General features: G+C 33.3%; 1 protein-coding gene across 3 annotated transcripts in view; it reads right to left on the bottom strand.

Annotated features, from left to right (window-relative positions):
- LOC145296127 (uncharacterized) overlaps positions 1 to 23,080 on the bottom strand; it is a 169,016-nt gene that overhangs the window by 36,313 nt on the left and 109,623 nt on the right. For 2 of the 3 annotated variants that reach the window (XM_080142279.1, XM_080142280.1), the window contains one exon: positions 21,134 to 21,181. In XM_080142279.1, coding sequence (XP_079998405.1) covers positions 21,134 to 21,181 — 48 coding nt within the window. Of the gene's footprint in view, positions 1 to 19,325; positions 19,408 to 21,133; positions 21,182 to 23,080 lie in introns of those variants that run through there. The other variant, XM_080142281.1, reaches the window with a different exon arrangement.

Raw genomic sequence — 23,080 nt, 5'->3', positions numbered from 1 at the left:
AGGGGTGCCTGCGCGTGAAATTTTTGTGGCAGGAGGTGCGAAATCTCCAACCACACCTATCCTGAGTCGACATTGTTGAATACCAGTGGCAAGTGAAATGTATGTACAAGGCGACTGGAAACAAATGCAGAGATAAGCGGAGAGCAAATACAGTGCCTAGAATTCCCAAATGGTAACCCATCTTGTACTAACCAGTCTCAACGTTGTTTAACTAATCTGATGAGAACCGGTGTGTCAATGCAATTCATCCAGTCTGGTCATCGCATTCTGTGTACTCGGTGTCAATGAGGAAATCTTATTAAAGAAACCATCGATCTGGTCCCTCCTCAGGACTGAAAGAAGCGATGCAGCAGCCAGCTAAAATCGTGGCTCAGAATAGTTAAGCAAGAGTCCAAACCAATTCTGGGTCCGACAATCTATGGTGTTTGCTGTTGGAACCGTAATGGACTGTCGATAGTGTCAGCATTGGCGATAGATTGTCGGGCCTGATCACCTTTCATGCAAGATGTGGTAAATTCATTGGATCTGGCTTAACTGATGTGAAATGAATGCAGCTTTAAGACAAGAATTTATCTTTAAATGATCGACACAATTATAAACATTTCTTTAAATGATCGACACAACTATAAACATTTCTTTAAATGATCAACACAATTATAAACATTTCTTTAAATGATCGACACAACTATAAATATTTCTTTAAATGATCAACACAATTATAAACATTTCTTTAAATGATAAACATTTCTTTAAATGATCGACTATAAATTCACACACATAACGACATTTATTTATTTTCTTGATGATCTTAGCTGATGCAGAAAGTATTCATATAATTAATTATAGACTGCCTTTGGTTAATTGATTAAGCTTTCGTATAATCCAAATTACAGTGATTGTGAAATAAATGGCACGACTTCTGCCATTACTAACCAGTCGAGCGTTACCAATGTCGACCAAGAGAAGAGCCTATCAGTCATGTGGACACAGTATAATGATGTATGGAAGTGAACGTTATAGTTTGGATTATCGACTCTTTAATTTCTGGTTTCTACATTCGGCCAGATAATTAGACATGGTCAAGCGGATAAGAAAATGATTATTAATATGAGGAAAAGAGGAGAAGGAGTGGCTTTCCCGTTATGAGAGGAAGATCACCATTAATCAGAAGGAACTATATCTTGCTTGTCATTGTCGTCCTGTCTGTGGAGCAGAAACCAGAAGTCAAAAAGAGCACACAATCTTGACTATAACCAAAGTGAACCCTCACCAGTGAGGATTGAAAACATGCGCTGCAGCAAGAGAAATGATACGATGTATGATGTTAGTGTTAAAGAGAGGCTTGGACAGTATAGGAAGATATGTGTGCTACACATGAGACTTTGATGGTATGGTCACATTGAAAGAATAAATAAAAGTTTTTAGGTTGGCAGATGTAGAACAGTTATGGTTATAGACTGAGTTCACAAGTCCAAGGAAAATATGGCACAAAGTTTTTTAATGTAAATCGCTTCAGACAAAACATGTAGCCACTTGATGCAATGAGTTAAAAAAAAATACTTAAAGGGTAAAAACTAACTAACGATAAGTATTACATCGATACACAGTACAATCACATGGACACACGAGTACTCATTGGATAACTGAAATTCATTGAACCTGGTCAGTACCAGATGGGTGACCATTTGGGAGTACCATGTGCTGTATGCATGAGGACGTCAACACTTCCCTGCAAGAGTTGCAAAAACCTAACATTGCCATCTGCCCTAACAAAGATATGCAATTCGAAATTGCTTGTGAATTTCATACTCCCATGGAACTTCCTCCTTTGGAGGAAGCCGATTCAACCTGCCCAAGGTGAATACCGCTTCAGTACAGTCAGTAGTTAGATAGGTTATGACCCAGAAAACAGCAATTCTTTCTTCCCTGTCAGAAACATCGCTCATGGAATGTGAGGACTAAAGGAAAAAATAAGGAAAGCGATAATTATGCAGCTGCCAAAAGTAAACTTAATGTCCACCTTCTATTCTCGTTAAGAGAAAGATAAATAACAATCTGGTGAGCTGTTCATGCCAGCATGTAAAACGAATGATAAATAATGATGAAAGCATGTACTAATTTGAAAACATGTAATAATTTGAAAACATGTAATAATTTGAAAACATGTAATAATTATTTTAACAAGTCATTTCTATCTTCTGTATTACTTGACATTTTTCTTTTTTTTAATACAAATTGCATACTCTTTCCAAAGTGTTTCCTATTATCAAAATTGAGTTAAAAATTAAAGTTTTTATTTTTATGACGCAATACTATATATTCCAAACTTAAAAAGTTGAAAGCAATTTATCGTTGAAAAATATTATAGACATGGTAAAATAGACACTGAATTTATATATAAATTAGATGCAATAAATGAGCATCAGTCAGAGTTCAGCTTGGGGGAGATTGCCGAGAGAGTCTAAAAGTCAGTAATTTGATGTTGGCGAAAGAAGATTGTCACTAGGACCGAGACGATCAGACAATAATCTAAAGCGTTTAAGGGTCCTTTTGCACGTGATGACAGTAACGCACACACACACACCAAAACTGAGTTATACCACCACCACCGAGAGAGTTGGCCGGTGAACATAACAGCGTAACGTCACTTCCTGATCAACTTGTAGGTATAGAAAGTTTCCGATATTCAACCACGTGGTCACGCTAACAGGCATAAAAAATATGGCTACCAATTGTGTTACCGATTGTCCATGTATGTCTAAAGAGAAAAAACAATTCTCCATTTGCGTAATAATTATTATAATTGCACATTGGGATAATTTTAATCTAACAAAATATAGTAAGTGAACTAGTTTTTGAACTTTTATTTCTATCGGAGAAAGTTGAATATTTAATTTTATTTATTTTTTTTACTGCAAAACAAACAATTTTTATATAATAATTTTCAGTCCGTTCTTTTAATAATAAATAAAACTTTTCACTGAGTATTTCCAAATATTTTAAAGTTAGCATTTTTCACAGCAGTTTTTTCTTTTTTTTTTACAATCGGTAAATTTTAAATATTTTAGTACCGGGCGTAATTTATTTCTTTGAAATATATTTAAAACTTCAAGTTTTTTTTTTTGTTTTTTTTTATAACATTTCAACTGTAAATTATTTACATGAAGGGTTTGTTTTAGTATACACATAGATTCGAAAAAGTTGTCAAAAAAAAAATATATAACAAATAAATGTTATCAAAGGCAAGATAAGTTACTTTTCTACCTAACTGGATATATTTTTAGTGTTTTTATTTTATGTAAAGTGTTTATTCGGCTCAAAAAACATACAGTGTTTACCGATGTATTTGCAAAATGCAAATGGCGGCTTGCTTGCTGTTGCACGCGGTAAGTTTCAGAAAATAAGTTTAAACAAAAAATTATACAAAATACTGTTAGAAACTCGCTCAATATATGTTACCGTGACATAGGCGGACATATATTCGGTGGGTTCCTAACAGTATTTTGTATAATTTGTTTGTTTGGACTCATTTTCCCAAACTTACCAAGTTCAATAGCAAGCATGCCGACATTTTTAAAATATATTGATAAACATTGTATGATTTTCGAAGCGATTACCTGTTTTAAAGTGAGTAAAACCACTAAAAACCTTTCCAGATAGGTAGAAAAGTAACTTATCTTGCCTTTGATAACATTCATTTGTAATATATTTGTTTTTTGACAACTTTTTCGAATCTATACAAACTGAAAATTTAATTTAACTTGAAAATAATATTTAAAATACACGTGCGTACACTGCACAAGCACCCTTATTATTATCATAATAATAATAGTAATAATAATAAAAAACTGGTGTAGATGACATCGACTGGCGCTACACCAACTAGTTGTGAAGGGTCAGGAAGGATGGAAAGACCGAGGTGGGAGAGTACTAACCAAATCTCCACTGGAAGTGTCCAGTTCAAATCTGGTACCTTGGGAAGGCATTTTGTCACCCAAACCCCAGGAAACACCAATGGCCGATGCCAACGAGAAATCAGTGACAACGGCTGTTGCGATAACATGCAATCATCTGCACAAGTGGTCAAGAAGTGGAGAATACTGGAAATCTGAGGAGACTTGTTGTCACTTGGTTTCCAGGAAACACCACAGGTTACTGCCAGTGAGCGATCACTGATAATGGCCTGTGAGACAACTAATACGCTACACATTTTGATGAAAAACATGGGGAAAAAATGGACATAGAAGAACAGAAAACCAAAACTTTAAATATAATTTCTGTATTCAAAGTAATAGTTATTTAAATATTCCAACATATAATCTTGTGGGCAAAATCCAGCTTCCCAATAAGGGGCACTCTGGATAGGAACAAAAAATAATCTCAGTCATGAAAGATTTCTCCTCCACTGACTGAGGACAGAAAAGATAAAGTGTAGCATCAAAACAGATAGTACACTGTGATCTTGTTCTGAACGCCAAAAAATATTTGTGTTTAATGTTTCTTTAATTGTTTGTTCCCTAAATTCATAATTCAGTTTTATCAGTATTAAATGTTTCTTTAATTGTTTGTTCATAATTCAGTTTTATCAATATTAAATTGTATATTGCTTTAAAATTACTTAATTTTACATAGATAATATTTATATTTTATCTTCTATATATATATAAAAGCGAAAATCTGTGTATGTATGTATGTGTGTTTGTATGTCTCGCAAAAACTTTCGACGCGGGCCATGGATTTTTGCCAGCTCTAACCTTCGCCTGACAAATATCGAAAAATTGGCCAAAAACATTAATTCCTTCCTCCTAAAATCATCAGTTTTGTACAGGGAGGGGTGCCGAAAAAATCATTCCTTCATTTTCTCTCATCCTGCTACTACGACAATGACATCATGTTTGACCTAGAAAACGTTCATGTTAGTTTCAACTACTTGCAAGTGTTTTTAAAGGTTTAATTTTATCCGTTATTAAGCGTGTCTCTTTGGCGTAGGGGTAACATGTCGGGCATTCTTTTCCCGCCTTAGCCTCGATGCTTCGTGTTCGAACCTGTCTTTCTACCTAAACTTTATTTCTCTTTTACACCTTTTTTTTTTCCTTTCTTTTTTCTTTTTTTTTTACGTTTGTTCGGTGTTTTGCTTTGTTTTGGTTTTTCCAATTTTTTTTAACATCATTTTTTTTTTTTTTAATAATATTAAAACAGGGTCACCCTCTCCTACATACACACCTCCAAACACCCGGGCAACGCCGGGTACCCCCGCTAGTCTTGAATAAAGTTCAGTTTAAGTATTAATCGAACTGTGTTCCTTTTTCTTTTAAAAAATGTTTTATTGCTTTTTTTCAAATGGCCCTCATATAGTACTGACAGTCTGTCAAATCTTACCTACATTGCCTGCAGACGTTTTTTAGTTAACAGGCCTTTTTCTTACTCTCGGTGGCCATGGTTATACTAACAACTTGTATCGTTTTTACTAACGCACGGCTACGGAGTCGATGATCAAGCTACAGCTGCATTCAGGTCCAATTCGCTCAACACTACCAACAGCGCATGTGGGAAGGATATTGGGCTAAATGGAAAATGAGTTGCGGTTTGTAAAGTCTGATCAATCATAAGTTGAATAGATCATAAGTTGATTATAATCTATGTTTATAATTTCTAAAAGGAAATCACCAACGTCAAAAGCCAACAAGTGGGAAAAAATTCCGTCTCTTATGAGGATAAATTGAAAATTTACAAGTTTATTTTATCCTTTTTCATGGAAATCGCTCCAATTAAGGCATTCAGCCACTTGATGTAAGGAGCTTTTAAAAAAAAAATGTTCTCAACCAGAATTCACCCATATTTAAAAACAAAAACAAAGAAATACCTCTACAATGTATATACCAGTGACAAAACGAAAACATTGTATTCCAAAAGTGACTTTTGGAATACAATGTTTTCGTTTTGTCACTGGTATATACATTGTAGAGGTATTGATCAAGTAGTTTTATTTTTGAATCAGAATATAAAATTTTATGATTAACTGTAGAGTAACTGTCTTGCCCACCATTTTAGAAACAAACTCAAGAAATAAAAGGAGATAGCTCAACAATAATTCAAACTTGTGAGTTTTAGGTTGTAACACCTACAAATTCTTATTAAGAGCTTAAAAATGATGTTCTTTATAAAAATAAAATTACTTGATCTATTTATATAACTTTTGGCATATGATTTGTCACAGATATGTAATCACATAGATTTTTCTTTCTTTTTTTTTTTAATATAAGGGGAATTTTGGAATCAAAAATATTACTTCAAAGTCAAAAACAAGCCAATGATAATTGTAAGATGTATAGATTCTGATAATCAAAATAAAAATCCTTTCTGTTTATCAGAAACATCGCTCATGGAATGTGAGGACTAAAGGACTAAAATAAGGGAAGCAAAAGTTATGAGGTTGTCAAAAGTAAACTCAAGGTCTACTTTCTATTCTTTTTAATAAACCAATTGAAAGAATTTGGCGAAAAAAAATATTAAAAATAAAAAATAAAATAAATAAAATAAAATAAAAATGAAAAAAAAATATATAAATAAAAAATAAAAATAAAATAAAATAAAAATAAAATAAAATAAAAATAAATATAAATAAATAAAAATAAATAATGAAATAAAAATAATAAAATAAAAATGAAAAAATAAAATAAATAAATAAAATAAAATAAAAAATAAAATGAAATAAAAATAAAAAATAAAATAAATAAAATAAAATAAAAAAATAAAAGTAAAATAAAAATAAAATAAAATAAAATAAAAATATAAAATAAAATAAAAATAAAAAATAAAATAAAAATAAATAAAATAAAAATAAATAAAATAAAATAAAAATAAAATAAAAAATAAAATAAAAAATAAAATAAAAATAAATAAAATAAAATAAAAAATAAAATGAAATAAAAATAAAAAATAAAATAAAAAATAAAATAAAAATGAAATAAAAAATAAAAATAAAATTAAAAAAATAATAAAAAATAAATAAAGACTCGTTTTATTCGTATTATTTAGACTACTGTTCTTATCTTGGATTTTATTCGCATGTTTCAGCCGATGTCATCTCCAACATTCAAATGACGTGACGGATAAAAGTGCTAAGTTTAATCAGCTCTAAGTGAATCTTCTGGAGGTTGAAGATTTAATCCTCAGTACAGGCGATACTAAGAATACAATTATGAAGTACTCAAGATTTCTACCTAGTCATGACTGACAGGACGATTGAGTAAATGAAGAAATCCTTTTGAAATTCTGTACAAATTTAAGAGTTCAACGAGATGCACCTGAACATCCAAGATTAGATCAGTAGTCTGAATAATCCGAATACAAATTATCAATCCTCATTTCAAAAATTTTAAAACGTAATTAAATTTAAAAAAAAAAACCCAGGTACGTCCAAGGATGGAGTACTGTTGCCACATCTGGGCAGGAGCTGCTAGAAAGGACGTGTTCTGCCTTGAAAGAGTTCAAAATAGACTCCGTAGCCTTGTGGGGGATGTCCTTTTCTCTTCCCTGCAGCTTCTTTCTCACAGAAAAGATGTTGCGAGTTTGCTTTATCGTTATTTTCATGGCAAGTGCTCAGCTGAGCTCCATTCTATGGTCCCCCCCCCCTCGCCAAACTTTCACAAGAAACACCCATCTAGCAGAAAACACTATCACTAATTTCCTCCACTCTTTATCTGTGCCTAAATCTAAACGTAGATTCCATGAGCAAAGCTACTTTCTTAGAACTGCACGCCTATGAAATTGTCTTCCGTTTTTCTGCTTTCCAGCTGACAACAATATGTTGTCTTCAAGTCTAACATAAACAAGTTTTTGATGAGCCGTTCCATATAAGTTAACAAATTTACCGAATTTCCATTACTAACGGTTACTATATTGTCCAATTTCTACTGTACACTCTTTAATCCTTATCCTCGAGTGGCCTCTTGGCCTTGATAAGTGGAGATGCCTATGTAAAAAAACAAAAAAAAAGTTTAACAGTGTGAAGAAATTAATTTACTTATGCCACCAAGTGGGTATCTTCTTTAAAACTCTCAACCCAACATTTTTCTGCAGCTGCATTTTAGCTTTAAGTCTTCTGAATTATGACTGAAAATTTGACCTTAATTAAATCAAGATTATATATATATATATATATATATATATATATATAGATAGATAGAGAGAGAGAGAGAGAGAGAGAGAGAGAGGGTGATCCGAAAGTAACTCTATTCTAAAATAACTATAATTTATTCAAATGTAATATGTTTCTCAATTTTTGTGTGTATATTACTTAATGTTTGGTAATTAAATCTACGCTTTGTTTTTTCAGATCTGTTATATGAATTTGGTTTATAATCTTGAAGGGAGAATACATGAAGTTATTAGTTTCATCCCACAAGAGTTTCTTGTGAAATCAGTTGATGCAGTTCATGGTCGACTTGACTTGAAAAGATAGTGGCGAATGGTGGTGGCCATATTGAATTTTAAATAAAAGTCCATGCAATATACTTTCTTCTCATATTCATTAATTGTAGAAATTATACGTAAAAAATAAACATTGAGAGCATTGCCAAGGCTGCTGCAAGGAAGGTTGGCTCCCTCTACCGTGCTAGAAAACTACTTACGCCTGACAGTATCCTATACCTCTATAAGGCCACCATTCGCCCATGTATGGAGTACTGTTGTCACATCTGGGCTGGTGCATCTACTGACTGTCTCTCGCTCCTGGACAGGGTTCAAAAGAGAGGTGCCAACTTGATAGGTCCTAAACTGTCATCTAGGCTTCAGCCTTTGTCCCATCGATGAGATGTTGCATCCCTCTGCCTGTTCTACAAATACTTTAATGGTGAATGCTCTGACGAACTGCAAACACTTGTACCTCCCCGACGTAACTAAACCCGACAAGCTACTAAGTCTCATCCCTTTACAGTAGAGATCCCTAGGTGCAAGAAAGCCTTTTACTCCAATAGTTTCTTCCCCAGAACTGCGGGTCTTTGGAACTCTCTTCCGGGATTCTGCTTTCCCAACTGCAATGATATGCAGAAGTTCAAGTGTAATGTTAACAAACATCTTTCTACTCATCTCCTTTCATAATGACCCCGCTAATTAAGTCCCCTGCTTCAAAGTGGCACTGTGCCTTGTTTGGGGTGAAAATTGAATAAAAAAAAATAAATAAATAAAATCATAGTTATTTTAGAATGACAGGGAGTTACTTTCGGATCATCCTGTATATAGGAAAGCTGGCATAACTATCACAAGACACAATTGCAACTATTCTTCCGATTTTTTCGAATTTTGTAATCATGTCCATATTCTTTGTATTTTCTTCTGATGAGTCAGGGCAAAAAAAAATTTAAAAATTGGCATAATAATTACATGAATGATTCTGCACAAAGAAACATGTGCTGTCAAGAATTGAACATTTTAACATGTTGAAAGAAATAAACAGTAAGATGGACAACATCTTGAGATTTGGAATACAGACGTTTTGTCATTTATTTGTATATGCTGTGTAGTTACATCGAGCTTCATAAATTAAAGAATTGGTATGAATAAAGGGTGAAATATAATTGAATAACCATATTTCTCTCTCTCTCTTTTTCTATATATATATATATATATAGTCATCCACATACAGTACTGTTTCGCCGTTTCACAGCTCATCATCATATATAGGTAGTTCGTTATCTCCAGAATACATTTTTCCATCATATATATATATATATACTAGCGGGGGTACCTGGCATTGCCTGGGTGTACGGAGGTGTAGTAAAGAACCCCACCCTCCCCCCGGGGAGGGGGATAAAAAAGTGGTAGCAGAGGGGTGAATCAAAACAACAGTAGGCAGTTCGGGTGAAAAGTGTTAAAAAAAAAAAAGTGGTAGTTGGCAAGCAGGCTTAAACCCATAACGCAAAGGAGAAACAAAAAAAAAACCTAACATCTTAGCTGATATCTCCATCACGCAACCGGAAGTCGAGAACGTTGAAATTAAGCGTAGTCAGTCTAACGGAGACGATGACTTGCGAAAATGTTGATGAAAAAACTGACCCCTCCTTGTAAAAAACTGCTCAGTTGAGGGTGAAGGAATGAATGCTTTTGGCCAATTTTTCGATATTTGTCGTCCGAAGGATCGAGCTTCAAAACGATACCAATCTTGTGAGGATCCGTCGCGTGTTGAAAGTTTTTGGCAGACACACAAACACACCACACACATTTTTCCCTTTATATATATAATCACATTGGCTTTTTTTTTTTTTTAACAAGGTAGTCACCACTTATCAAGGCCCAGAAGCCGCTCGGGGATAAGGGTTATTGTGTGTACAGTACGTTAGTGTTGAAGATTTGATAAAGTGTCTTAAGGGGGCGGTTCATCAGGAATTTGTTTACATTGGACTTTAAGACATCCAAGTTGTAGTCAGGTGGGAAACAGGCAACCAGAACAGAGTTCCACAGGCGTGCACTTCTAGAATTGTACCATTGTGAGTTATTTTGGTTCCTTTTGAATTTTACGTATTATATCATTATGCGGTTTTCTTCAACTTTTCTGTGTTTCTGACAAGTCAATAGAAAAATATTCAATATTGACATAAAAATATTGATATTCCCTCTGAACGAAATAGTTCTGTAAAATGCACCAAAGTTTTTATTAAAACAGAAAAAGAATGATGGGTAAGATGAATAAAACCTTGGACTTTGAAAAAAAAAAAATGTTATTTATTTCTGCCCTGTTGTATCGTAAGCATCGAGCTTCTGATTTAAAAAGGATTTGTATACTTAGAAAATCTGTGCAAAATCATACATTTTCACACACACATATATATATAGCCAGGCTCAACATTGCTTAATTTTGGTGATCTGACAAGAACCGATGGGTGATCATTTGGGAATTCTAGGCACTGTATGTGCTGCGCTCCACTGATCTCGGCATTGTTTCCAGTCATCCTGAACCTCCATTTGCCACTGGTATTTTACAACGTAGATTCAGGGGAGGTGTGGTTGAAGATTGCGCAACTCTTGCCACAAAAATTCCATGCGTAGGCACCCTTACAGTAGATATCCATAGTCTGTCAACATTGAAAGAAGCTACTATATATTATATATATGTATTATATATGTAGCTCCATTGAAATTTGTTGAGCTTTATACGATCCAGATAAGTCTCCTCTTATAGAATTGAATTTATTCTCTTCTAACTATCAAAGTTTGTATGTATGTATGTATGTATGTATGTATGTGGGAAACCAAAAAAGAATTACAGATATTCTTTAAAAGGAGACTTATTGGAATAATACAAAGCTCAACAACTGAGGTGAAGCTTATATACAGAAGGAACGTTCATTCAATAGAGATTACATTAATTAAGGGTACAAGATATTATATATATATATATATATATATATTGATGTAATCTCCCTATTGAATGAATGATTAAATTTATATGTATCAGTATATATCTTTATATTTTCGTTTTTCTATATATATATATATATATATATATATATATATATATATATATATACACACACACATTAGCAGGGAGGCTCGACATTGCCCGTTCGAAAAATACACTTCAATATCATATTTTAATTTATGCAGATTTCATATCGTGACTAACAAAATTTCAAAATTATGTCTTTGTTGCATTTTTAGTCACACACTCATCAGATGTTTACCTTAAAAAAACTTAGAAAAACACCATTTTGCACAACTTACATGGTCATGCAATCGACACACACTGCCATTTTTTCTCGTTACAAAGACTACGATCATACTATGATACAATGTATTTAACTAATTTCAATTATTTTAATTTTTGTGAATTATTATTGTTATATTTTTATTTCTAGTTTATTTCAAGCTTTTTTTTTTCACTTGTTTTTTATTTGGATATTTGAAACTGGGAAAATTATTATATTACACTATATATGCTCTGGAACCCAATAAAAAAGGTATTTATTGAGCTTGGATTTTTTTTCAAAATTTATATAAAAATCTTTTATGAGAAAATTTTTTTTAATCCATTACAATTATTATATACAAACTGATAACGTTTCAAGCAAATGATTAACCTTATATATATATATATATATATATATATATATATGTATGTATGTGTGTGTATTTCTGTGGAAATGATATTTTTTTTTCAATTATATTTCACCTTTTTTTTTTATATACCAATCCTTAATTTATGAAGCAAAAATAGATTAATAAAAGATAAAATAAAAGATAATTGCAACTTCTCTTCCAATTTTCAGATTTTGTAATCATGCCGAAATGCATTTTAGTTTATTTTAATTGATTGATCGTTACCATTTCTTCTGACGAGTTAAGGGCATAATAGATTCATCGATTGATATAATTATTAAGTGAATGATTTTGTACGACGAAACAGTTGCTGTCAAGAATTGTAAATGTCAACATAATTAAAGGAATAAATTGTAAGATGGTTAACATCATGAAATTTGGAATATAGACTTTTGTCATTTGTTTGTTTATATATGTGTATGAAATAAGGGATGAAAATTCAAAGTTAAATAAAACTTGATTAAATCATGACATCAATAAGGGAAAAAAAACATAGTATTTTGAAGCCTCATAGAAGAAAAGGTTAGGTTTATATATCCACACACACATACGAAATGAATGCAGCTAGCATAAGTACATTAGCTTTCTTATTGCTATCTATGAAAATCAAGCTTTCTTATTGCTATCTATGAAAATCAAGTTTTCCTTTGATAAATCACAAAGTTTTTGAATGAAGAGTTAACGTGAGATTGTTAGTCGCTGAAAAGATAATTGTTAAAAATTGTTAAACAGCCAAGCATTGTTAGTCGTAAGAATGTTAGAGATAATCAGGTACGTCTTGATTTAGTAAACGTGTGGAGGTCAGAAGGCAAAATGAGGGAAAATTGGAATTTGTTTAAAAAAAAAAAAGATATTGAAGAGTTAAAGTAGTGTGAATAGTTAATGCAAGGAATCAGAATGAAAATTTCTTTGTTTTGGCTCAGCATACTTGCAACGGAAATTATCAAAAAATATACAATTCTGAATAATAACTAGAGTTATGACAACAGCATATTCTTTTCATTGTTTTGACTCTCGAGTATATATCCGACACAGTTAATCAACTGAGAACCACATCATTTTATATAGAAGTATATAAGATATTAACGGATACACACTCGAGAGTCAAAACAATGAAAAGAATATGCTGTTGTCCTAGCGATAGTAATAACCTACAAAAAAAAAAATAAAATAAAAAAGTTCATTGCTCACTTCATTTTAACTTTTTCTAGCAGGCTACCTGATGTTGCCTGGTCGTAACATACGCTTAAATATATTTTAATTCATGCAGATTTCATATTTATTATTATAAAGCTAATTCTTTATTGATTATTATATTGTACCCAATATCCTTGGACCTTTATTATAATGCTTATTTCTTTCAGAGACCATGTTGTTTTTATTGTTGTATTCGTCAACATTCTTTGTTAGTTCAGAATTATTCTAGAGTAAACTCAAACCTAGAGGTTGAGAGTTCAATCCCTGGTGAAGGAATAAAAAATAAAACAGATAAGACATATTTAAAAATGGCATGAAACACACGGAAGAAGAGAAAAAAAAATCTTTTGAAGTGAATTAAACAAAAAATTCAATTCTAATTCCCAGAAATTGAATGACCATTATAAAGGGGTACATGAAGAAAGCCAGAAAGTAAAATCATCAAAATTCTTTTGACTGGAGCAATTTTTATTCAGAGTGCTCGTTTTGGGAAGCTGGGTGCAATGGAATGCACTTTGACAAACTTGTAACTCTTGTGCTTCCTCAATGTAAATTCTCCTGACTAACCCGACAAGCAACAAAATCTCACCCCTTCACTGTAGAGATGCCGGAGACTTTAGAATTCTCTCTGTCTCCTACTTCTGACTGTACTAACACGCAGAAATTTAAATGAATAAGTGAACAGACATCTCGCTGCTCAACTCCCAACATAGTGTCCCCGTAAGGATAGTCCCAAATAGTAGCCCTTATATCCAAGTAGCACGGTGTATTATTTGGGGTGAATAATAATAATAATAAAAAAAACATAAATAGGAGCAGCAACCAAGATGAAGAAAACAGTGCAACGTAAACAATGTTAAGTGTTGAACTCGTTTGACGAACATTACGTTTAAGTGGTAGTCATTAAAAATCAGTTCTAAATGGAAGGTTCGTGGCATTCATGCCTCTCCAAGCAATTCTGTTGATTTACATAACACTGTTTTTCAGGGAGGCTGACAGGAGTGACAGGGGTGGGGGGATTATAAAACTAGCACAACTATTGATGCTTCAGAATCTTCTGGAAGAGTTGCCATACCAAGTCTTGAGAGACTAGTTGATCCTACTATTTTAATTCATGGAGGGAGAACAGATGGATTCATACCTTTGGGTTTTGTTTTAATTAAAAAACAATTATTTACTAATGAGTCACTACTTAGCAAGTCTAAAAGCCATTCGAGGATAAGGGTTAATAAGATGGATAGATTGATAGCTGAATGATGATGAATATTATGAGAGGATTGAAAAATAATAAAATTTGATGACTTATGAGGACGGTTGGTGGGAAATATTTTACCACATTAAAGTTGAGTATGACTATATTGCAGCCTTATAAATGGCATAATCACCCATTAGATCGTAAAAGTTAAGCGATATTAACCTTGGCCAAAACAAGATGGGTGACCAGTTGTAACAACTAAGCGCTGTATGTTATATCCGCCAACCTGGATAAAGATATTGACTTTATTTGAATTTGCATTCCTCATAAACTTCCTCTTTTAATTGAAGGTGGAATTCCGAATACTGGGCAAATATCACAAAAAAAGAAAAAGAAAAGAAAGAAAAGAAAGTGTTATTTCTGGTTATCTGATTTGATATTGTAGCTCTTAAGATAACATGTTCCACAATTGGCAAGATCTTGAAAACAATGCTGTTCACGAAATTCCGTTTGATGCTAGGCATATGAAGAAAGAAAGGTGTTTTTTTTTTTTTTTGCAGTTGTGGTAGTAGGATGAGTTTTACTGCGAATGTCTCACAGGAAAGAAGTAGAGATTGAAGCTCAGTTGAGCACGACCTGTCCTCAAATTTTGAGTCTGAAATTGTAGTTTCCTCAGTTTGATACGCTTAAGTTCAAAGAATGAATGTTTAATATAATCAGATCCTTCTTAGTCAAAAGAAAGATCCAGGTTGTCCTCAATCACTGCACATCGTTGTTTTATCATTATTTCCATGGGAAGTGCTCGTCTGAGCTCCAATCTCAGGTCCCCCCTCGCCAATCCTTCACACAAAACACCTGTCTAGATGAAACCACTGTCCAGTAATTTTCTCCACTCTTTATCTGTGCCTAAATCAAAACGTAGATTCCATGAACAAAGCTTCTTTCTTAGAAGTGCACACCTGTGGAACTCTCCTCCGTTTGCCTGTTTCCCACCTGACTACAACTTAGATGTCTTCAAGTGCAACATTAACAAATTCCTGATGAACCGGCCCCCTTAAGTAAGACACTTTATCAGATCTCCATTACTAGCGATTACTACGATATTTTTCCATTGATTACTGCACACGCAATAACCCTTATCCCCAAGTGGCCTCCGGGCCTTGATAAGTGGTGACTTCTTTATAAAAAAAAAGAAACATGTGCATGTGCTTCAAGGGTTGATCCTTGGACCGTTATTATTCCTGATTTTTATAAACAACCTCTCCATGCCACTGTGTCCAAGATGAGTATATTTGCTGATACCACCATGCTCTATTCTAGGCACGTAGGATAAACGAACGCACACATATCTAAGGCAGTGCTTGAATCCTTAGAAAATGACTTCCAGTCTGAAGTGAAATGGGGACATAAATGGATGGTAAGCTTTAATGCTACTAAGATCACACTCCTTTCCTTCAACAATTAAAATAAACCTTTTACATGACCAATTACCATGGCTAACCGCATCCTACCTGAGAGTCAAACATTTAAACTAGTCAACATAACATTTGCAAAGAACATAAATTGAAACAAATACATAGAAAGCTGCCAAAACGATGGTGAAATCCCTATATCATGCGAAAAAAAAACTTCTCACACCTGCTAGTGTACCATATCTCTAGAAAGCCACTATTCACCCATGCATGGAATAGTCATATTATTTGGATTATTCTGAATACTGTTCTCATCTCGAGTGTCATTTTCACAACGTTTCGGTTGATCTAACCTTTAACCTTCTTTAGGTGCATCTTGTTGAACTCTGGAATGTTTCTGTAAAATTATACGGCACAATTATGTTGACACACCGGTTCTCACCAGATTACCAAAGTTAAGCAACGTCGAGCCTTGCCAGTATCAGATAGGTGACCATTTGGGAAGGCAAGGCGCTGTATGTACAGTGAGGTAAATTACCAGGTTGGGAAACTGGCACGGTCTATCCTTCTCTTGAGGGTAGATGGGCCTCTCTTAAGACATGGTGGACAACCTATCTAGTGATGGTGTCACAATCCAAAAATATTTTTGATAGCCCTGGCGAAGCATCAAGTATTCAGCTACGGACAAGATTTGAATTAAACAACAAACTCATGTCGTGAGTTCAATCTCAGCTGCGGCCATATGTTAAATGACGCTATTGTCAAACTCGAAAATTTGGATGGAATTTAAAACAGAACCCTTTATTTACGTTACAAGAATAGCATAAATAATTCGCAATTGTATTTTTTAGTCGCCCACACTGAGAATTGAACTTTTAACCGCCAGGAGAATATTACTTTACAACTGAAGTTTTCTAAGCACTCTAACTACTACGTCACAGGTCCTTGTGAAAATGACACTCAAGATGAGAACATTAGCTCGAAGATTCCAAATATTATGAATAATCAATCCTCGTCTAAAAAAATTAGAAGCATAGAATATTGTTGTCACATCTGGACTGGTGCATCAACAACTAGTCCCTCCCTCTTAGACAGAGTCTAAAAAAAGAGCGAATAACCTATCTAGGTCTACCAAGCTCCAGCCACTGTATCAGCACTGCAATCCTGACCTGAAATGGAACACCTACATCAAGTCTGTTGACAAGGTTGCCGGAAAGATGGTGGGATCCTTCTATAGCTCAATTCTCTATCTATATAAAAGCCAAGTACGCCCAAGGATGGAATACTGCTGCCATATCTGGGCAGGAGCTGCTAAAAACAGCCTATCATGCCTTGACAGAGTACAAAATAGACTTCGTGGCTTAGTGGGGGATGCCCTTTTCTCTTCTCTGCAACCTTTCTCCCATAGAAGAGACGTTGCGAGCCTATCTTTGTTTTATCATTATTTCCATGGCAGGTGCTTGTCTGAGCTCCAATCTCTAGTCCCCCCTTGCAAATCTTTTAAGAAAAACACCCGTCTAGCTGATACCACTGTCAAAAATTTTCCCCACTCTTTATCTGTGCCTAAATCAAAACATAGATTCCATGAACAAAGCTTCTTTCTTAGAACTGCACGCCTGTGGAACTCTGTTCCGTCTGCTTGCTTCCCAGCTTACTACAACCTGGATGTCTTCAAGTCAAACGTAAACATATTCCTGATGAACCGCCCCCTTAAGTAGACATTTTTATTAAACCCCCACACTAACGTACTGTACATGCAATAACCCTTATCCCTGAGTGGCTTCCGGGCCTTGGTAAGTGGTGATCACCTTATAAAAAAAAAAAATTTCTGTGATTGTTTTACAAGTACTTTAATGGAATCTGCTCTGATGAACATGTATCGCCCAACCCTCAACACAAATACCCTTGGCTAATTGGTCAATCAGCAAAATCCCACCCCTTCATTCTAAGGGTACCCAGATGCCAGAGGGCTTTCTATTCTTCTGTTTTTGAACCACTTGCCTTTAGAATTAACTCCCCACTGTTTCCCTGACTGTAACAACATACAAAATTTTAAATGTAATGTAAACATGTAAACTCTATGGCAGACACGACAGGAAGACGAATGAACACATTTCTAAAGAAATGGCAGAAACACTAGAGGAAGACCTCCAATCTGTAGTGGAATGGGGACAAAAGTGGTTTGTCGCGTTCAATGCTGCCAAGACTAAACTAGTTTCATTCAATAATTACAAGAAACCCTCTCTACCACCCATAGCAATGGCCAACGACTCTTTATCTGAGAGTCCATCTTTCAAACTCCTTGGCCTAACGTTCACAGGAAACATGAGTTGGAACAATTACATTGAAGGCATTGCCAGGGCCGCTGCAAGAAAGGTAGGTTCTCTCTACCGTGCTAGAAAACTACTAACACCCGAAAGTATCCTGTACCTCTATAAGGCCACCATTCGCCCATGTATGGAGTATTGCTGCCACATCTGGGCTGGTGCATCTGCTACTAGTCTCTCGCTCCTTGACAAGGTTCAAAAGAGAGTCGCAAACCTGGTAGGCCCTGAACTGGCATCTAAGCTTCAGCCTCTGTCCCATCGACGAAATGTTGCATCCCTCTGCCTTTTCTACAAGTATTTTAGTGGTGAATGCTCTGACGAACTGCAATCACTTGTGCCCCCACGACGCGAGCACCCTCGACAAACCCGACAGGCTACTAGATCCCACTCCCACACTGTAGAGATCCCTAGATGTAAAAGATCTTTTTACTCCAATAGTTTCTTCCCCAGAACCGCAAGACTCTGGAATTCCATTCCAGGTCCCTGCTTCCCCAACAGTACTGACGTGCAGAAGTTCAAGTGTAACGTGAACCGACACCTTGCTGCCCAAATCCCTACATAGTACCCCAGTAGTTGTTTCCCCTGATAGTAGCCCCCTACACCAAAGTGGCAATTTGCCTTGTTTGGGGTGAAAATGTAATAAAAAAAAAAAAAAATAAAAAAAATCATCTTGCTGCACAACTTCCCACTTAAGATGGCCCAAATTCACAGTAGCTCTTTATGACTCAGTGGCAATGTGCCTTGTTTGGGAAAAACGATAGTAAAGAAAAAAAAATGTTCTTTGGTCTGTTATGCTTAATGTTGAAATAACATTAAATTTGAAATGACATTTTTGCCAGTCTCTTATGAAATTGAAATAGTATTTTTGCTATTCTGTTATGCCTAAGCTTAAAATAACATTTTCATGAATCTGTTGGAAATAAGTTTGAAATAGCATTTTTTTTTTTTAAATCGTTAAATTTATAGATTGAATGAACACATTTTTATGAATTTTATGTTAAATCTGGCCAAAACAAAGAATTGTTTTAAACTCAATTATTTTTTTTTTATAATGAAAAATGGCAACTAATTAAAAAAAAAAATGAAAAAAAAAGAAACCTTAAAAAAGTAGATCGTAAGATGTTATCGCGCGCTGTGTGGAATGTCGACTAAATTGTTACAGGTCGATGGGAAAATGAAAACTGAAATAAAGAAATGTGTGTCATGAGCAAAAACGTTTTTATTTTTTCAAGCAATGGGGAAAAAAAGCAAAATACAAACAAACAAAAATGCAGTCTTTGTTATCAAGGGAAATGGATTTGGATTTTATAAGTAAAAAACAACAAAAAACATCTGTACAAAAATAGGACTGTAACATTGTTAGCGTGAATGTTATTACCTATTCAGAAACATGGACTTGGCTACATGCAAAGAAATTTGATAGTTATTTAGGTTCTTATCCAGAATTCCTTCTATATAAGAAACAAAAAATAAAATCTGTATGATGTATGTCGCCATGACAGAACAAAAATGTTGTATTCCAAAAATCACGTCAATTGATCAAATAGTTATATTTTTAGCTATTTGTTTTTGCTGACTCATAAAATTAGATTTTCTAATCTAATTTTATGAGTAACCAAAAACAGGCCGTCTCGCATAGGCATTTTTAAGCAAAGGGAGATAATAATTCAAACTTGTGGGATCACTCTTGTAATACTACGATTTCTCATTAATTGCTTTAAATCATCAACAATTATTTTATTTATAAAAATAAAACTACTTGATCAATTGATGTGATTTTTGGAATATGATCTTTTTGTTTCATCACAGGTACGTACATCAGAAATATTTTTTCTGTATTTTTTTTTTTTTTAATATAGGAGAAATTTCTCTTGAGAAAAGAAGAATGTTATCAAAAGGTCAACTGTGAAATTCGGTTAAAAACTTTTGTGAAAAAAAAAAAAAAAAAAAAAGCTAGAAAAGAAAACACAAAAGGGGAAATTATTATTTTTTTAATGGATGTAAAAGACAGAATTGGATTAAATGACCGTTTTACGAGAATCCAAAGTGAAGAAAAGTTATCTACTATCAAAATATGGTTGAACTTTCTGCTCATACAAGAGATAATCAGATAAGCCCCAAAAAGGATTGTTTTTTTTTTTGTTTTTTTTCTAACTCCTGGCATCGTTTTTCTTTTGTTATCAATAAAAAATAATGTATCATTAATCTGTGTATGTGACGATGTATAGGTGATGAGCACGAAAAGGGAAGGGAATTAATATGAAGAAAATGATTTAATTCAATTTAATTATGCAGTTTCATTCTTGATCAAGCCCCATTCTCAGGTGAAATATTGGATCAAATCATAAATCTGTGCTAATCTCTTTTTGTTCAAACTAGTTTGTCATTTTTGGCTTATTCCCCATTTTTTTTTACGATACATTGTGAAATAGATCAGCCATGCTGGTAGAATCGAAGTGACAACCATAATACCAGCCATTTTGGTTGTCAATTCAATTATGTCAGCATGCCAGATCTATTTAGAATGACGTGGCATTAGTGTTTCCCCCCCCCAGGACTATAGTCAGAGAAATTCTCTGGAGTAGTTCCTCACATTCTATTTATATTTTTATATCTTATCCAAAATGGAAGCTATCAAGCCAAGGTCGTGCAGAAATTCGATTGTTCTTGGTTCAAGGACTTCTAAATAAGGTTGGGATGATCCAAACTTTTAAGACATAGAAGTATATTCATTCGTTAGCGCATAAAACAATTTAAATCTAAAGAAACGTAAACCAAAAATGCATAAATATTAAATTATTATATTTCTTTCTGTGATTTAATATTTGATTCTTTTTTTTTTTTTTTTTCAAATCACTAATAAATAAAATTTAACAATAAACAAATAAATATAAAATAATCCTCACCTTTTTTGACTAAAACCATTTATGGTATCCAGCAAGTTTAAATTTTGACTGAAATAGATAAATAGAAAATCAAATACATATAATAAAGCGAAATTTCATACATTATACATCCGTCAGATTGAATTAAACAAGAGATATGATTTGAATTTTTTTTTAATAAAAAGTACAAAAAAATTTAAATACAAATGAAAATCATTTTGGATTTTGAACTTAAATTTAATGATATAAAAAATATTTTTGTTTTTCTCTTAAAAATAATTTTGTAGTTTACATAATGATTTTTTGTGTTGGGGGAGGGGGAATAACGATTCTTGCCAATTAAAAAGCAAAAATAAAAAATATCTGCACGATGTACATATTTGTGATGAAACGAAACTATATTAAAAAAATTGCGTAAATTGATAAAGTCGTTTCATTTTTATAAAAAAACATTATCTTTAGGTAATTAATGGGAAATCGTAGGTATTACAAGATAAATCTTGAATTATTGTTGAGTTATCATTTTTTTTAGATTGTTTTTAAAATGGCGGACAAAATGGCTGTTCTTTGGTTATTTATAAAATTTGATTTTATTTAAAAAATGACACTTGATCAATTGATGTGATTTTTGGAATATGGCATTTTCTTTTTGTCACAGGTATGTACATCATACAAATTTTTCTTTATTTTTTTTAATATAAAGAGAATTCTGTACAAGAACCAAATAAAAATACGCATTCATCTTTTATCTAAAGTAGGAAAATCAAAGGACAAATTCTGTACGTATTATTTTTTTTTTATATATTCTTCGATTTAAATATCGTGAATATAAAAAAAAATAATTGAAGATATTCTATTAGAAAATTTTTATCAACATCTTCATTTTTTGTTTTATATGCAAAGAACATAGAAGAATCTCCACGGACTATAAAGGTTCGCTGGAAAGCAGACGTCACTTATAGGGTTGTATTTCTGCAGTGTTTTAAAAAAATGACGACACTGATATATGAAAATATAACACCATATCGTTATTGCTAATGACAGTGATGCAGGGTTGGTTATTAAGATGCACACATGGCAATTAAATGGGTTGAATCTTCTCGAACCTAAATCGTCAACCAACAACGATATCCTTTTCGGTTGTGATTATATAACCATTTGCAACCACCTGAAACGCACGACTGTAACCACATCTCAAGGGCGTTTTATTTAGCCATTGTCATTAAACTGAATTGACTAAACTTTAGTTTGACTTAATTGCACCTGTTAACCTTTTGCCAAAAATGACCTTTCAAATACCATACATTTAACTTATCTTTTTGACAATTGATCAAGGTTGTTGTTTCTTCCCATACAAGTGCCTAGTGTCAAGTTCATAATTTTTATTCAAATAATCTTTTGGTACATTTAATGACTATTTTAGGTTGCTTTTTACATTTATCATAAAATAGCGGTTAACATGTTTAGCAGATAGCGATAGATCTTTTTTTACTAAATAAAACACAATGGCAGTTGTTCTACTTTAATTTTCCTAATTTTTGGATATATTACTATTTATGACAAAACAATTAAGTATGTAATATTGTTTTTGCTTAAAAGGACATATTTTTGTCATCTGTCTTTGTACAAACACCCATGCAGTCGACGCAAGCACAAGGCGAACAATGCATGATATCTTGTAATTCTTGACGTCAGTCTTTTCCAAGAAAAAAGGGTTCCATGAATGTTTGAGGTTAACAATTTAAAAACAAACATCCTTTGACCTAGAGATGTCAAATCAGACCAATTCAATCAAACGTATTAAATGTAAAGAAAATCTGTTGGAGTTTAGTTTAAATTCGTATGAAATAATTACGCCAATCTACGAGTTTAGGTTGGCTAAAGAAGCTTAGTGCTGGACTAAGGGTTGAAAAGAATAAAATTCGATTGAAACAAATTGATTTAAGCCAATAAATGCAAAAAAAAAAA

Source organism: Euprymna scolopes, chromosome 16, assembly GCF_053919585.1.
Source record: "Euprymna scolopes isolate OS-2025 chromosome 16, ASM5391958v1, whole genome shotgun sequence".
Classification (NCBI taxonomy): Eukaryota; Metazoa; Mollusca; class Cephalopoda; order Sepiida; family Sepiolidae; genus Euprymna; species Euprymna scolopes.
Note: the sequence above shows the minus strand (reverse complement) of the source record. Positions and strands in the feature narration are given on the sequence as shown.